The 18,451-nt window shown below is 44.0% G+C and overlaps 1 protein-coding gene across 1 annotated transcript in view; it reads left to right on the forward strand.

Annotated features, from left to right (window-relative positions):
- The window catches only part of psmg2 (proteasome (prosome, macropain) assembly chaperone 2), a 30,412-nt gene extending 13,361 nt beyond the window's left edge, over window positions 1–17,051 (forward strand). The window contains exons 6-7 of the mRNA XM_041190628.1: window positions 500–620; window positions 15,504–17,051. Of these exons, the coding sequence (XP_041046562.1) occupies window positions 500–620; window positions 15,504–15,596 (214 nt within the window). The 3' untranslated portion in view covers window positions 15,597–17,051. The remainder of the gene's footprint in view (window positions 1–499; window positions 621–15,503) is intronic.
- The last annotated feature ends 1,400 nt before the right edge of the window (window positions 17,052–18,451 follow it).

Here is an 18,451-nt window from a genome sequence, read left to right on the forward strand (position 1 = left end):
GGCATGTGCATTCCAATCAAAGGCTAAAAACACTTCAGTCTCTCCTGTTTTGTTCAGAAACAGCCCCATTTAAATCTTCTTTTGTGCACGTAGCTTCCTTCATTTATTGGCTGTCCAGGTTACGTGGTCTGTGTATGTTGGACAGCTGTCTGTTGGATCCACGAATGTTGGAGTTCCCACCAATTAGATCTACATGGTTCAAATTATGCTGTGGATTGCCGGTTGGGCTCAGCTACTGTTCTCAGCTGGGTCACAAGAGGGGGCCCTTTGCCATAAAACTACCTGAGCATATTTAAAAACTGACTCAATACAATGCACAAAATATTAGAGTGCATTGACTGGAGCTCTGAACAGTCTCTGGTCATGGCCTGCTGAACGCAGCATTGTGAGGGCCTAACGGACTGAATTATTTTTGTATAGATAGCCTTAGTTTAATCATAGAGTCAAATTTCTGTACCTGTTTGTGTGCTAACTCTTCTGCTTATTTTGTTGTGTGCAGTTGCACTGAAGGAATCCCACTGGCAGTGCTCCTGATTTTCTGCTCTGAAGGGGATAATATCCCTGATGCATTCAACCTTTTGAATTTCCTGAACGAGTGGCTGGAGTTAATAGAAAAAACAGTAAGCTATGCTACTTATCTTAAAGTGTAGTTGTTCTAAGTGATCAATAAGATTATTTGAACATTAGCTTGATTGCGGTGCATGTTTTTCACTTTCTCTAGCAAAAGTATCAAATTAGTCTAGTTGTTTGTTTTGAATATAGCGAGCCAAAGCTTTGTGGAGAAAAATCAGTGAGTTTGTGACACACGCTGTTGTTAGTAATGCACAAATCAGTCAGCATGCTCCAGGGAAGAAGAAGTACATTGTCATTTGCCAATCGTCAGAATTTATTGTTGGATTTATGTCACTCCACTGCTTCGCACAACCTCTTGATCTTAACCTCTCTGTTATTTTTAAGAACTTGCTGCATTTGCACATTAGCTGCCCATTAAACATGCTGCAGAAAGGGCACAATTCACATAACATTTATTAATGAAATGTCAATCCATTTGTCATAGTCATTTACACTGCAGAAGGAGGCCATTTGGCCTATCGAGCCTATATTAGTTCTCCACAGAGCAATCCAATCAATCCTACTCATCAGCTCATTCCCTGTAGCCCTGCAAGTTCATTTCCTTCAAATGCCCAACCAATTTCCTTTTAAAATCATTCAATGTCTCCACTTCCTCTACCCTCGTGGGCAGGCACAAGTTCCAGTTTATTACCACTTGCTGCGCAATATAGTTCTTCCTCGTATTGCTCCTGTATCTCTTGCCTAAGATCTTAAATCTGTGTCCCTGAACCCTTGCACATCAACTAATGGGAATGTCTTTTTTTCTTTGTCTATCTTATCTAAACTTGTCATAACCTTATACAGCTCTATCAATCTCCCTTCAATCTTCTTTGCTCCAAAGAGAACAACCCCAGCTTGCCAACCCTACCTTGTAACGAAAATCCCCCGCCCCAGGAGCCATTCTGGTAAATCTCCTCTGCACCCTCTCAAGGACCGCCATATTCTTTCTAATGTGTGGTGACCAGAACTAGTTGCAGTTCTCTAGTTGGGGCCTAACTAGAGCTTTATAAAGGTTCAGCATAACTTTACCACTGTTCCCAGACAGCGGTGGCGGCAGAGCCATTGAATATTTTTAAGGCTAAGGTAGATTGACTCCCTTGAACCTAAGGGTATAGGGGATAGGCAGGAAATTGGATTAGAGGCCACAATCAGATCAGTTATGATCTAATCAAATGGCAGAACAGGCTTGAAGGACCACATGGCCTATTCCTGCTCCCAGTTCATATGTTCATATTCACTGTTACTAAATTAATCTATTATAAGCCATTCCCACCATATTGTCTCCTATCAACTATATCATTCAGCAAACACCTCCTTTCTTTTATTCCTTGTGGATTTTTTGGCTTTAGCCATTAGTTTCCAAGCCTTTGGATTCATGAATCTCCAGTGTTTCTCCACAAATCTGTAACTGTTCATTGCCAAATTTTCTCTATAGGTTTTCATGTGTCTCTTTTACATCAGTTCAGCTTCCCTCAGTCAAATTTAACATGATGGGAAACATCTGATAATGTACATTTTGATACAAAATCTGACTGTTTGGGACTAATACCAGGCCATTTTTGGGTCCTGGTATTTGGTCCGAACATTCTGGAGGTTTTTGGAGGATGAGGCTCCTTAAATATCTCCATCCTCAATGATGGGGGAGCCTAGCACATCAGTGCAAAAGGTAAGGCTGAAGCATTTGCAACAATCTTCAGCCAGAAGTGCCGAGTTGATGATCCGTCTCTGCCTCCTCCGGATGTCCCCAGCATCACAGATGCCAGTCTTCAGCCAATTCGATTCGCTCCACATGATATCAAAGAAACGGCTGAAGATACTGGATACTGCAATGGCTATGGCCTCCAACAGTATTCCTGTCTTGACAAGGTGAATGTGGAAAGGATGCTTCCTGTTGTGGGTGAGTCCAGAACTAGGGGCACTGTTTTAAAATTAGGGGTCGTCCTTATAGGACAAAGATGAGGAGAAACTTTTTCTCTGAGGGTTATGCAACTTTCAAACTCTCTGCCTCAGACAGCAGTGGAGATGGGGTCACTGAATATTTTTAAGGCAGAGGTAGATAGAAAATTGCCCAGGTTTGTCCTGTACACACAAAGCAGGACAAATCCAACCCAGCCAATTATTGCCCCATCAGTCTACTCTCGATCACCAGTAAAGTGATGGAAGAGTCATCAACAGTGCTATCAAGTGGCACTTACTTAGCAATAACCTGCTCACTGACAGTCAGTTTGAGTCCTGGCAGGGCCACTCAGCTCCTGACTTCATTACAGCCTTGGTTCAAGAATGGACAAAAGAGCTGGCTCCTGAGGTGAGGTGAGAGTGAGTGCTCTTGACATCAAAGCTGCATTTGACCAAGTGTGGCATCAAGGAGCCCTAGCAAAACTAGACTCAGTAGGAATCGGGGAAAACTCTTCATTGGTTGGAGTCATACCTAGCACAAAGGAAGATGGTTGCTGTTGTTGGAGGTCAAACATCCCAGTTCCAAGACATCGCAGCAGGAGTTCCTCAAAGTAGGGTCATAGAGTCATAAAGATCTACAGCACAGAAAAAGGCCCTTTGGCCCATCAAGTCTGCGCCAGTCAAATAAGTACCTAACTATTCTAATCCCATTTTCCAGCACTAGGCCCTTGGCCTTGTATGCCATGACATCGCAAGTACACATCCAAATACTTCTTAAATGTTATGAGGGTTTCTGCCTCTACCACCCTTTCAGGCAGTGAGTTCCAGATTCCCACCACCCTCTGAGTGAAAACATTCTTCCTCACATCTGGACCAGGTGAGTTATCCACTCTAAGCATAGCCAGCTTTTCCAGTACTTAATGTTGAAAGAGGCAGCTGTGGAGATAGTAGATGGATTCTATAGATTCTGGAACAGTTCCTGCAGATTTGAAGGTAGCAAATGTCACCCCACTATATAGGAAAGGAGAGAGAGAGGAAAGGGAACTACAGACCTGTTAGCCTTATATCAGTAGGAGGCAAAATGCTTGAATCTATTCTAAAGAATGTGAGAAATGGACACTTGGATAATTGGATGATTGGGCATAGTCAACATGAATTATGAATGGGGAATCATGTTTGAAGAGCCTGTTAGAGCTGTTTGAGGATGTTAGTAACAGAATTGATAAAGGGGAGTTGGTGGATATAATATACTTAGATTTTCAGAAGGCTTTTTAAAGACCTGTGCAGGAGGTTGGTTAGAAAAATTAAAATAAGTGGGTTAAGAGGTAATATACTGGCAAGAACTAAGGATTGGCTAACAAGCAGAAAACAGAGTCGGAATAAACGGGTCATTAAGCGTTGCCAGGCTGTGACTAGCGGGATACTGCAGGGATCAGTCCTCAGAGCCCTAGCTGTTCACAATATATATCAATGATTTGGATGTGTGGACCAAATGTAATATTTCCAAGTTCGTGGGTGACACAAAGCTAAGTGGGAATGTGTGTTGTGAGGAAGATGCAAAGCAGCTTCAAGGTGATTTGGACAGACTTTGAGTGGGCAAGAACGTGTCGGTGGAATATAATGTGGGAAAATGTGAAGTTATCTACTTTGGGAGGAGGAACAGATGTGCAGAGTGTTTCATAAATGGTAAGAGATTAGAATGTGTCAATGTACAAAGGGACCTGGGTGAACTTGTCAATATGGCACTGAAAGCTAACATGCAAGTGCAGCAAGCAATTAGGAATGCTAATTGTATATTAGCCTTTATCGCAAGAGGATTTCATATCGGAATAACAAAGTCTTGCTTCAGTTGGATTGTGAAGGGACTAAGACCTCACCCTGTATATATATTTTATAAAAATATAGATATCCTTATGGCTATTTCTAAAATTTTAAAAGCTAGTCAAAGACCTTTTTAAAATGGCTGAATCTGTGCCTGTCTGTGATCCTCGAACAAAAGGAGCCACTTGGCAATATCGAAGAAACTTGCACCTCGTTATTCTTGAAGAGACACGAACGTGACGCCCTGTGTGCTGTACAGACGAAATTCAAAGAGAGCTATAAAAAGGCCATCAGCATTTCATAACCCAGGCTGGCCAACGGGAATCTACCCAGCTGCTTGGACAAAGGGTAACCGTTCTTAATCGTTGCGACATTTAACCATCTCAGGGACCCAGACGAGGGATACAATCCCTTGTCAAAGGTGATATGGAGAGGTGGGAATTAAATGACGTGGACCTCTAGATTATGGGACCAGCTATATTGCCTTGCTGTACTGCAAACTCAGTCTGCCATTTTACCATCTAACTAGCAGCAGCACAGAAAAGGAGCTCTGCCCATATTGAATACCTGGCCCCATAATGCTGTTTCTACTGGAATTCTGTACCATTGCCCACAAGACTTGATTCATCGCTGCATGTCTATCTCACCGTGTGAAGTGAACACCACCAGAAGTGTGAATTATATAGCATCGGTTTTCAACCTGCCGACATCCGTGAGGAATACTTCATTGGACTTGGATTCTGGACTCTGGACCCACGTGAAACAATATTTCTTTTCTCTGTGGCCTCTGCATTATAAATCTTTTCTCTGTCCCCCTTTTACTTTATGAAAGCAAAGGAGGCAATGTTTTTAACCTCCCAAGGTTTGAGTGTGCAATTGAACTAACCCTTTGAGTTTGCTGTGGGGTTATCAATAGGGAATTGGATCACATCTAAACTGAGGGTTGGGAAATGCACCACCTCTTTAAAGGGGGATGCCAATCAAAATCACCTTTCTGTTTATGCTGCAGAAGGATTTGGACAGGTTAGGAGAATGGGCAAAGCAGTGGCAGATGGAATACAACGTGGGGAAGTGTGAGGTCATGCACTTTGGTAGGAAGAATAGAGGCATAGACTATTTTCTAAAAGGGGAGAGAATTCAGAAATCTGGAGTGCAAAGGGACTTGGGAGTCTTAGTCCAGGATTCTCTTAAGGTTAACTTGCAGATAATTAGGAAGGCAAATGCAATATTGGCATTTATTTCGAGAGGACTAGAATATAAAAGCAGGGGTGTGCTACTGAGGCTTTATAAGGCTCTGGTCAGACCACATTTAGAATATTGTGAGCGATTTTGGGCCCCGTACATCAGGAAGGATGTTCTAGCCCTGGAGAGGGTCCAGAGGAGTTTCACAAGAACGATCCCAGGAATGAAAGGCTTAACAAATGAGTAACGTTTGAGGACTCTGTGTCTATACTCAATGGGGTTTAGTAGGACGAGGGGGGATTTGATTGAAACTTACAGAATACTGAAAGGCCTGGATAGAATGGACTTGGGGAAGATGTTTCCATTAGTAGGAGAGACTAGGACCCGAGGGCACAGTCTCAGAGTAAAGGGAAGACCTTTTAGAACAGCGATGAGGAGAAACTTCTTTAGCCAAAGAGTGGTGAATCTATGGAATTCATTGCCACAGAAGGCTGTGGAGGCCAGGTCATTGAGTGTATTTAAAACCGAGATAGATAGGTTCTTGATTGGTAAGGGGATCAAAGGTTACGGGGCGAAGGTGGGAGAATGGGGTTGAGAAACTTATCACCATGTTTGAATGACGGAGCAGACTCGATGGGCCAAATGGCCTAATTTCGGCTCCTGTCTTATGGTCTCATCCAGGCAAGTGGAGAGTATTCCATCACACTCTTGATTTGTGCCTTTTAAATGGTGGGCAGGCTTTGGGGAGTCTGGAGCTGAGGGACTTGTCGCAGGATTCCTAGCCTCTGATCTGCTCTTATAGCCACAGTATTAATATGGCTGGTCCAGTTCAGTTTCTGGTCAATGGTAACCCTCGGGATATTGATGTTGATGGTAATGCCAGTGAATGTTAGGGGGAAATGGTTAGATTCTCTCTTGTTGGTAAAATTAGGGAAAATCCCAAGATTTTCTATAAGTATATCAATGGGAAGAGGATAACCAGATAAAGAGTAGGGCCCATAAGGGATCAAGGGGGCAATCTATGGGTGGACCCAGAGGACATCGCTAGAGTGTTGAATGAATACTTCACGTCCGTCTTCACCCAAGAGAATGAGGATGAAGGTATTGAACTCAGGGAGAGAGACTGCGAGGTTCTTAAGCAAATTGATGTAGGGAGTGGTAAGGTATTGGAGGTGCTGGCAGGCTTAAAAGTGGACAAATCTCCAGGTCTGGATGATTTGTGTCCCAGACTGCTGAGGGAGGAAATAGCAGGGGCACTGACCCAAATTTTTGATTCCTCTCTGGCCATGGGGGAGGTGCCAGAGGACTGGAGAACAGCTAATATGGTTCTGCTATTTTAGAAGGGTTGTAGAGATAAGCCAGGGAACTACAGACCAGTGAGTCTCACGTCAGTGGTAGGGAAACTATTGGAGCAATTTCTGAAGGAGAATATCTTATTTCCACTTGGAGAGGCAAGGTTTGATCAAGGATAGTCAGCATGGCTTTGTCAGATGGAGGTAATGCCTAACAAATTTGATTGAATTTTTTGAGGAGGTGACCAGGTGTGTAGATGAGGGTAGTGCAGTTGAAGCAGTTTAGATGGATTTCAGCAAAGCCTTTGACAAGGTCCCACATGGGAGGCTTATAAATGCACATGGGATACAGGATCATTTGATAAGGTGGATTCAAAATTGGCTTAGTTGTAGGAGGCAGAGGGTGATGACAGAAGGATTCTATAGTGACTGGAAGCCAGTGTCCAGTGGTGTACCGCAGGGATCTGTGCTGGGTCCCTTATTATTTGTCATTTATATAAATGAAATAGATGACTATGTTGGGGGGTAGGATTAGTAAGTTTGCAGATGACACAAAGACTGGCTGGGTGGTTAATAGTGAGGTTGAGTGTTTTGGGCTACAGGAAGATATAGACGGGATGGTCAAATGGGCAGGTAAGTGGCAGATGTAATTCAACCCTGGAAAGTGTGAGGTGATACACTTTGGAAGGAGTATTTGACAAGGAAGTATTCAATGAATGGCATGGCACTAGGAAGTTCTGAAGAATAAAGGGTCCTTGGCATGTGTGTCCATAGATCTCTGAAGGCGGAGGGGCATGTTAGTGGGGTGGTGAAAAAGGCATATGGGACACCTGCCTTTATCAATCGAGGCATAGATTACCATAAGACCATAAGATCCAACTGAGGGCGCTGGTGAAAAGTGACTGAAGCATTCTGGGAGAAGTCAGCGGAGTCACCAGGAGGGAATCGAGGAGAAGGAAGAGCTCGGATCTTGAAGGCAGGTCAGTTGAAAAAGAGTGCGGAGATTGAAAATAAAAGGAGGGGAAGCTGAAGAGGAGCGGCCAGCCCGTGAGCGGCCAGCCCGTGAGCGGCCAGCCCATGAGCTGCCCAGTGAAGGAGTGGAGGTTTGAGGCTTTCGCTCGAGAGGCTTCGGTGAGCCGAGGCTGAGGACGAGCTTGCTCCCAGTGGGGTAGGGCCAGGTAAAGTCTTTTAATTACATTAGGAGTAGGTAATGGAGGCAGCAGTTGGGGCAGTCAAGTGCTCCGAATGCATCATGTGGGAAGTCATGGACAGCACAATTGTCCCTGATGACTACACCTGCAAAAGATGCATCCAGCTGCAGCTCCTGAGAAGCCGAGTTAGGGAACTGGAGCTGGAGCTGGATGAACTTCGGATCATATGGGAAGCAGAGGCAATAATAGACAGGAGTTTCAGGGAGACAGTCACCCCTAAAAGTCAGGAAGCAAGCAGCTGGGTGAATGTCAGGAGAGGGAAGGGGAATAGACAGAAAGAGCAGAGCACCCCTGTGGCCGTTCCCATCAACAATAGGTATACCGTTTTGGATACTGTTGGTGGAGACGACCTACCAGGGACAAGTTGTAGTGGTTGCATCTCTGCACCGAGACTGGACCCTCAGCTCAGAAAGGAGGGAGGGAAAAGAGGAGAGCAGTAGTGATAGGGGATTCGATAGTTAGGGGGACAGATAAGAGGTTCTGTGGGAGAGATCGAGAATCCCGGATGGTCTGTTGCCTCCCTGGTGCCAGGGTCCGCGATATCTCGGATCGAGTTCTCAGTATTCTCAGGAGGGAGGGTGAGCAGCCAGATGTCGTGGTCCATGTAGGGACCAATGACGTGGATAGGAAGGAGGAGGAGGTCCTGCAAAGAGAGTTTAGGGAGTTAGGTGCTAAGTTGAAGGACAGGACCTCCAGGGTTATGATCTCAGGGGTGCTACCCGTGCCATGCGCTAGTGAGGCTAGAAATAGGAGGATAATGCAGCTAAATATGTGGCTAAGGAGATGGTGCATGAGGGAGGGCTTCCTGTTTCTTGACAATTGGGCTCTGTTCCAGGGAAGGTGGGACCTGTTCCGACGGGATGGTTTGCACCTGAACTGGAGGGGGACTAACATCCTTGTGGGTAGGTTTGCTGGTGCTGCTCCGCGGGGTTTAAACTAGATTTGCAGGGGGAGGGGAACCAGAGTGTTAGAGCAGGTAGTGAGGTGGGGGAGGATAAAGGTTAAGTGAGGAATGCATGTATAGACAGAAATCAAGGGTCCGTACGTGATAGAAATGTTCTCAGGTGCATCTATTTCAATGCAAGGAGTATTGTCAGAAAGGCAGATGAGCTCAGGGCGTGGATTGGCACGTGGGAATACGACATTATTGCTATCAGTGAGACTTGGTTGCAGGTGGGGCAGGATTGGGAGCTCAATGTTCCAGGGTTCCGTTGTTTCAGACGTGATAGAGGGGAAGGGATGAAAGGGGGAGGAGTGGCATTACTAGTCAGGGAAAATATCACAGCTGTGCGTAAGCAGGACAGCCTGGAGGGCTCGTCTACAGAGGCCATATGGGTGGAGCTGAGGAACAGGAAAGGTGTGACCACACTAATAGGGTTGTATTATAGACCGCCCAATAGTCAGAGAGAATTGGAGGAGCAAATCTGTAGAGAGATAGCAGACCGATGTAAGAAACAGAAAGTTGTGATAGTAGGAGATTTTAACTTTCCACATATTGACTGGGACTCCCGTACTGTAAAAGGGCTGGATGGCTTGGAGTTTGTCAAATGTGTTCAGGAAAGTTTCCTAAATCAATATATAGAGGTACCAACGAGAGAGGATGCAATACTTGATCTTCTATTAGGGAACCAGACAGATCAGGTGACAGAAGTATGTGTAGGCGAACATTTTGAGTCCAGTGACCACACTGTCATTAGTTTTAAGCTAATTATGGATAAGGATAGGTCTGGTCCTCGAGTTGAGATTCTAAATTGGAGAAAGGCCAATTTTGTGGAAATGAGAAAGGATCTAGGAAGAGTGGATTGGGATAAGTTGTTTTCTGGCAAGGATGTGTTCAGTAAGTGGAAGGCATTCAAAGGCGAAATTTTGAGAGTGCAGAGTTTGCATGTTCCTGTCAGGATTAAAGGCAAAGTTAACAGGCATAAGGAACCTTGGTTTTCAAGGGATATTGGCGATCTGGTTAAGAAGAAGAGAGAAGTGTATAGCAGGTATAGGCAACAAGAAGCAAATGAGGTACTTGTAGAGTATAGAAAATGTAAGAAAATACTAAAAAAGGAAATCAGGAAGGCAAAAAGAAGACATGAGGTTGCTTTGGCAGATAATGTGAAGGTAAACTCGAAGGGTTTCTACAAGTATATTAAGAGTAAAAGGATAGTAAGGGACACAATTGGTCCCCTTGAAGATCAGAGTGGTCGTCTATGTGTGGAGCCTCACGAGATGGGGGAGATCTTAAACAGTTTTTTTGCATCAGTATTTACTCAGGAAACTGGCATATAAGCAGTAGTGTCATGGAACATATAGAGATTAAAGAAGAGGAGGTGCTTGCTGCCTTTCAGCGAATAAAGATAGATAAATCCCCCGGGCCTGACATGATATTCCCTCGAACCTTGAGGGAGACTAGTGTAGAAATTGCAGGGGCCCTGGCAGAAATATTTAAAATGTCCTTAGCCACGGGTGAGGTGCCAGAGGATTGGAGGGTAGCTCATGTTGTTCTGTTGTTTTAAAAAAGGCTCCAAAAGTAAACCAGGTAATTACAGGCCAGTGAGCCTAACGTCAGTAGTAGGTAAATTTTGGGAAGGTGTTCTGAGAGATCGGATATACAATTATTTGCACAGCCAAGGGCTGATTAAGGATAGTCAGCATGGCTTTGTGCGTGATAGGTTGTGTTTAACGAACCTTGTAGAGTTTTTTGAGGAGAAAGTAGATGAAGGAAAAGCTGTGGATGTCTACATGGACTTTAGTAAGGCCTTTGACAAGGTCCCACATGGGAGGTTGGTTCAGAAGGTTCAGACACTTGGTATCCATGGAGAGATTGTAAACTGGATTCGAAATTGGCTGTGTGGGAGAAGACAGAGAGTGGTAGTGGATGATTGCTTCTCAGACTGGAGGCCTGTGACTAGTGGTGTGCCTCAGGATTGTGCTGGGTCCATTGTTGTTTGTCTGTATCAATGATCTGGATGATAATGTGGTGAATTGGATCAGCAAGTTTGCTGATGACACTAAGATTGGAGGTGTTGTGGACAGCGAGGAAGGCTTTCAAAGCTTGCAGAGAGATCTGGACCAACTGGAAAAATGGACCAGAAAATGGTAGATGGAATTTAATGCGGAAAAATTTGAGGTGTTACATTTTGGAAGGTCAAACCAAGTTAGGACATACACAGTAAATGGTAGGGCACTGAGGAGTGTGGAGGAACAAAGGGATCTGGGAGTTCAGATACATAGTTCCCTGAAAGTGGCGTTACAGGTAGACAAGGTTGTAAAGAAAGCTTTTGGCATACTGGCCTTCATAAATCAAAGTATTGAGTATAGGAGTTGGGATGTTATGGTGAGGTTGTATAAGACATTGATGAGGCCAACTTTGGAATATTGTGTGCGTAGAAGAATGAGGGGAGATATGATAAAAGTTTACAAAATTTAGACAGAGTAAATGCGAGTAGGCTCTTTCCACTTAGATTAGGAGAAATAAACACGAGAGGACATGGCTTTAGGGTGAAAGGGGAAAGGTTTAGGGGGAACATTAGGGGGAACTTCTTCACTCAGAGAGTGGTGAGAGTGTGGAACGAGCTACCATCTGACATGGTAAATGCGGGATCTATCTCAGTAGGGAGTTGTATAGAACCTTGGTGAGGCCACAGCTGGAATACTGTGTGCAGTTCTGGTCGCCACATTATAGGAAGGATGAGATTGCACTGGAGGGGGTGCAGAAGAGATTCACCAGGATGTTGCCCAGGATGAAACATTTAAGTTATGAAGAGAGGTTGGATAGACTTGGGTTGTTTTTGTTGGAGCAGAGAAGACTGAGGGGCGACCTGATCGAGGTGTACAAGATTATGAGGGGCATAGACAGGGTGGATAGGGAGCAGCTGTTCCCCTTAGTTGAAGGGTCAGTCACAAGGGAGCATAAGTTCAAGGTGAGGGGCAGGAGGGTTAGGGGGGATGTGAGAAAAAACCTTTTTACCCAGAGGGTGGTGACAGTCTGGAATGCACTGCCTGGGAGGGTGGTGGAGGCGGGTTGCCTCACATCCTTTTAAAAAGTACCTGGATGAGCACTTGGCATGTCATAACATTCAAGGCAATGGGCCAAGTGCTGGTAAATGAATTGGGTAGGTAGGTCAGGTGTTTCTCACGTGTCGGTGCAGACTCAATGGTCCCCTTCTGCACTATGATTCTGTGAGATGGCCATTGCCTGGCACTAGTGTGGCATGAATGTTATTTGCCACTTCCCAGCTCAAGCCTGGATATTGTTCAGGTCTTGTTGCATTTGGACATGGATTCCTCCAGTACCTGAGGAGTCATGAATGGTGCTGAACATTGTGCAATCATCAGCAAACATCCCACTTCTGACCTCTATGTTGGAAGGAAGGTCATTGATTAAGCAGCTGAAGATGGTTGGGCGTACCCTGAGGAACTCCTGTAGTGACGTTCTGGAGCTGAGATGACTGACCTCCAACAAACCACAACCATCTTCCTTTGTGCTAGGTATGACTCCAACCAGTGGAGTGTTTACCCACTGATTCCCATTGACTCCAGTTTTGTTAGGGCTCCTTGATGCCACACTCAGTCAAATGCAACCTTGATGTCAAGGACAGTCACTCTCACCTCACCTCGGGAGTTCAGCTCTTTTGTCCATGTTTGAACCAAGGCTGTAATGAGGTCAGGAGCTGAGTGGCCCTGGCAGAACCCAAACTGGGTGTCAGTGAGCAGGTTATTGCTAAGCAAGTGCTGCTTGATAGCACTGTTGATGACTGCTTCCATTACTTTACTGATGATCGAGAGTAGCCTGATGGAGCGGTAATTGGCTGGGTTGAATTTGCCCTGCTTTTTGTGTACAGGACATACCTGGGCAATTTTCCACATAGTGTCATAGAGTTTACAGCATGGAAAGAGGCCCTTTGGCCCATCGTGTCCATGCCGGTCATCAAGTCCTGATCTACTCTAATCCCATTTTCCAGCACTTGGCCAGTATGGCGTTTCAAATATTCATCTAAATACTACTAAAATGTTGTGAGGGTTCCTGCATAGCAGGGTGGATGGCAGTGTTGTAGTTGTACGGGATAAGTTTGGCTAGGGGTGCGGCAAGTTGTGGAGCACAAGTCTTCAGTACTATTGCCGGAATATTGTCAGGGCCCATAGCCTTTGCAGTATCCAGTGCCTTCAGCCGTTTCTTGATATTACGTGAAGTGAGTTGAATTGGCTGAAGACTGGCATCTCTGATGCTGGGAACCTCCGGAGGAGGCCTAGATGGATCATCCACTCAGCACTTCTGGCTGAAGATTGTAGCAATGCTTCAGACTTACCTTTTGCGCTGATGTGCTGGGTTCCCCCTTCATTGTGGATGAGGACATGTGTGGATCCTCCTCCTCCAGTGAATTGTTTAATTGTCCACCACCATTCACGACTGCATGTGGCAGGACTGCAGAGCTTAGATCTGATCCATTGTTTGTGGGATTGCTTAGCTCTGTCTATATCTTGCTGCTTATGCTGTTTGGCACACAAGCAGTCCTGTGTAATAGCTTCACTAGATTGACACCTCTCTTTTAGGTGTGCCTGGTACTATTCCTGGCATGCCCTCCTGCACTCTTGATTAAACCAGGGTTGATCCCCTGGCTTGATGGAAACTCTTGAGTGGGGAATATGCAGGGCCATGAGGTTACAGATTGTGCTTGAGTACAATTCTGCTGCTGCTGATGGCCCACAGCACCTCTTGGATGCTCAGTCTTGAGTTGCTAGATCTGTTTGAAATCTATCCCATTTACCACCATCCCATGGTGGTAGTGCCATACAATGTGATGGAGGGTCCTCCGTATGAAGATAGGATTTCGTCTCCACAATGACTGTGCGTTGGTCACTCCTACCAATACTGTCATGGGCATATTGGTGAGGGTGAAGTCAAGTATGTTTTTTCCTCGTTGGTTCCCTCCACCAGCCGCAGACCCAGTCTAGCAGTTATGTCCTTTAGGGCTCAGTCAGTAGTGGTGCCACCGAACCACTCTTGGTGATGGACATTGAAGTCCCCCACCCAGGGAACAGTCTACGCCCTTGCCACCCTCAGTGCTTCCTCCAAGTGGTGAATGGAGGAGCACTGATTCATCAGCTGAGGGAGGGGGGTACATGGTAATCAGCAGGAGGTTTCCTTGCCCATGTTTGATGTATGGGACTTCATGGGGTCCAGAGTCAATGTTGGGGACTCCTAGAACAACTCCCTCACGACTGTATACCTGCTCATAGAACAGGACATACAGGGACAGGGATGGTGGTGTCTGGGGCATTATCTATAAGATACGATTCCTGACTATGTCTATGTTAGGCTGGTGCTTGACTAGTCTGTGAGAGTGCTCCCAAATTTGACACTAGCCCCCGAAGTTAGTAAGGAGGACTTTGTTGTTGTCATTTTTGGTGCCTAGGTCGATGCTGGGTGGTCCGTCCAGTTTCATTCCTTTTTTGAGACTTTGTAGCAATTTGATACAATTGAGTGGCTTGCTAGGCCATTTCAGAGGGCACATGCTCCTTGCCTAAAGGACATTAGTGGGTCATCATTAAACTTCTAATTCCAGATTTTTATTAAGTTCAAATTCCACCATCTGCTGTGGCAGGATTCGAATCTGGGTCCCCAGAGCATTACCCTGGGTCCCCGGATTACTAGTCCAACAACAATACCACTACGCCTAATGTTAAAACAGCAACTTTCTATATTGGCTTAGAAGGGAATAAGGTTTAAATTAAATAAGCGGCAGAGTTTGTCTGTATAATTAATCCTAATAAGATCGTCTCCCCATCTTATACTTTGCAAGATTTTTGCCCACTGACTCAACTTGTCTGTAAACTCTTTGTCTTCTTCACAACGCACTTTCCCACCTATTTTGGTATCGTCTGCAAACCAATATATATCTCCATTTGGAGTTGTGAGTGCCTTAACTTCTTCCAGTGAGCCATCTTATTCAGCTCCTGAGTTTATCCTCTGTTTAAGTAACACTTTGCTTTCTTCCTGGCAAAGTGAACAACTTAACATTTTCCCATATAATACTCCATTTGCCAGATTTTTGCCCACTCACTTTACTTATCTATATCCGTCTGCAATCTCATGTCTTCTAAACATACTTTCCTATCTTTGTGTTGCCTGCAAATTTAGCTACTATGCCTTCGTTCCCCTCATCTAAATCATTGATATAAACTGTAAAAAGCTGAGGCCCCCAGCACAGACCCCTGTGGGAGTCCACTCGTCACATCCTTCCAATCAGACAAAGACCCATTTATGCGTAGTCTGTTTTCTGCCAACCAGCCAATCTTCTGTCCCGACTAATATGTCACCCCCTGCACTATGAGCTTTTATTTTCCGCAGTTGACAATATTCTATTTGCGTGCGGAGTTTAAAATTTTTAGGGAAGACTCATAATTCAGTAGATGATCTAATGTTCTGGCTACAGCATCCTGATGCTGGAATTGAATGCGCTTGAACTATTTGCTTAACTGAAATGTTTTACTTCCTCAGAGTGATCAGAACACCATTACACAGGCACAATGGAAGATCCCGAGTTCTTGGAGATTATTGTTTGGCAGTGGCATTCCACCAGCTCTCTTCTAATTCAGCAGATCCAAACTGTAAGCTGACCTTAAATAGGTTGAAGACGTGTTTACACTCAGATGGCTTGTTGGTGAATCATTGACATAATGGCAATATGCTTTAAAAAAAAACTGCAGTAACCTGAAGATCTAAATTAGGTCCTGTATCTATACATTTGCTGTTGAAACCATCATAAAATATTCAATTCTAGATATGTGAACAGCTAATCGTAAGAAGGCTTGAATAGAATTGACTTGTAAAATTGTTAGTGATGGTGTGTTTAAAATGAGCAGGTGATGTATTTTAAATGCTGTTAGTTTGCAAATTTAGCTATTATGACTTTGCTGCCCTCATCTAAGTTATTAATGTAAATTGGAAAAAGTTGAGGCCCCAGCAGGAGTCCACTCGTCACATTTTGCCAATCAAAGACCCATTTATGTATACTGTTTTCAGCCAGCCAACCAATCTTCTTTCCAGGCTAATATGTTACCTCTTACACTATGAACTTTTATTTTCCGCAATTATGCTGGGAAGCAGTCGTACACCCTTAAATAAGGAGACCAAAACTGCACACAGTATTTGAGATGTGGTTTCACCAATGCCTTGTAAAAATGAAGCATAACATCCTTATTTTTACATTCAATTCCTCTTATAATAAAGGATAGCATTGCATTAGCCTTCTTGATTGCATGCTGTACCTGCATACTAACTTTTTGTGACGCAAGCACAAGAACATCTGGATCCCTCTGCACCTCGGAATTTTGCAGTAGTTCTCCGTTTAAGTAACACCTTGCTTTTTAATTCTTCCTGTCAAAGTGAACAACTTTACATTTTCCCAAATTATACTGCATCTGCCAGATTTTTGCCCACTCACTCAATTTACCTCTATCAGTCTGCAAACTCCTTCTGTCGTCTTCACAATGTACTTTCCTACTTATCTTGGTATCATCTGCAAATTTAGCTACTATGCCTTCGCTCCCCTCATCTAAGTCATTGTAATGATTGAAACATGAACAACTTTTGATAGAGTGGATATAGAGAGAATGTTTCCTCTTGTGGGGAAGAGCAAAACTAGAGGCCATTAATATAAAATAGTCACGAAGAGATCCAATGGGGAATTCAGAAGCACCTGTTTAACCAAAAGAGCAGTGAGAATATGGAACTTGATGCCACAGGGAATGGTTGCACAAATAGTATGCATTTAAAGAGAAGCTAGACAAGCACGAGGGAGAAGGGAGGGATTTAGATGAAATATGGGAGGCGGCTCAAGTGGCACATAGACATCTTATGGACTGAATGGCCTGTTTCTTTGCCTATATTTTGCACGAGAACCTTCATTGTCAAAAGTTATGCTGGGAAGCAGTTGTACTTTAATGTTTATTTTAATGTACTTTAAGTCTCAATTAAACCAGAGACAAGATTTGAGAATATTGTTACTTTGTAAAATAAATAAATAAAACACTTTCTTTACTCTTAGCATCTTGCTTTTTATGTTTGTAAATTGCTGTTTATAACTTTCCCAAGATTTCAGCACAACCCATTGAGACAGTTAATGAGGGTTCAAATAGCTAAGGGTGAAGTAGAGCTCAACCTAGGAATCTTGGCATGGTTCAACCAAGTCAGAGAATGTCATGATCAAACTGTCCTGTGCACCATCTACTTCTGCTCAGAGAGTGGAGATACCCCCTGTTGGTAGAAGTCTCTTCAAAAAGCCCACCTGTGACCTATTTCTAACTTCACAAGGCTCTTGGAAGTAGGATACCCCTCTCTAGAAACTGGTTAGGCATTTGGAAGGGAGTTGTATAATTCTAAATTATTGCTGGAAAAAAAGAGAAATGCTGTTGAAGCTTTTCATCTTGAACTCATCAGGACAGAGGCATGAATACCAATTGTAAAAGGAACAACAATTTATACTGAAATAGAAACAGAAAATGCTGGAAAAATTCAGCAAGTCTGACATCTGTGGAGAGAGAAACAGAGTTAACGTTTCAAGTCTATATGACCTTAAGAGCAGCATATATAATATATATATACTGCATGAGTATGCTGATTGGTTGGCAAGTGGCTACAGAGAATGCGCTGGTGAACAGTTAACTGCTAAGCTTTTGTTTAAATTCAAACCAGGTTGACTCTAGTCAAGGCATTCCCTGGGGAATGGACCAGGGAATGGTTGTTCCCCAAGCTTTTGCTTAGTTGAAAAGGCACAGTGTGGATTTGTTCCTGTCTACAAAGGACAGGGCCGTGTGTGTGAATATATTTAGCTTCTAGCGTATGTAAGTGAGCCACACTGTAAGCCCAGCTGACAATCTTCAGTTGGTTGTTAGTGTAATTCTTCACAACCAGGATTGTTTAACAAGTGTTGTCCAATTGCAGAATCACATCTAATGTTGGATACTGTTTTGAGTTTTGCAAGTAAGCACAGACGGTTATCAGACAGGAAAGAGTAGAAATAAATGGGTCTTTTTTGGAATGGCAGGGGATGATTAATATGATACCAAAAGGATCAGTGCTTGGGCCCCAGCTATTCACAATATATATTAATGAGGGAACCAAATGTAGTATTTCCAAGTTTGCTGATGACACAGAACTAGGTGGGAATGTAAGTGGTGAGGGGGATGTTAAGAGGCTTCAAGGTGGTATTTAGACAAGTTGAGCGAATGGGCAAATACATGGCAGATGCTGTAAAACGTGGATAAGTGTGAAGTTACCTGCTTTGGTAGGAAAAACAATGGCGAAGTATTATTTAAATGGTGATAGATTGGGAAATGTTGATGTACAAAGGGACCTGGGTGTCCTTTGTACACCAATCACTGAAAGCAAGCATGCAGGTGTAGCAGGCAATTAAGAAGGCAAATGGTATGTTGGCCTTCATTGCA

This window comes from Carcharodon carcharias, chromosome 6 (genome assembly GCF_017639515.1).
Source record: "Carcharodon carcharias isolate sCarCar2 chromosome 6, sCarCar2.pri, whole genome shotgun sequence".
Lineage (NCBI taxonomy): Eukaryota > Metazoa > Chordata > Chondrichthyes > Lamniformes > Lamnidae > Carcharodon > Carcharodon carcharias.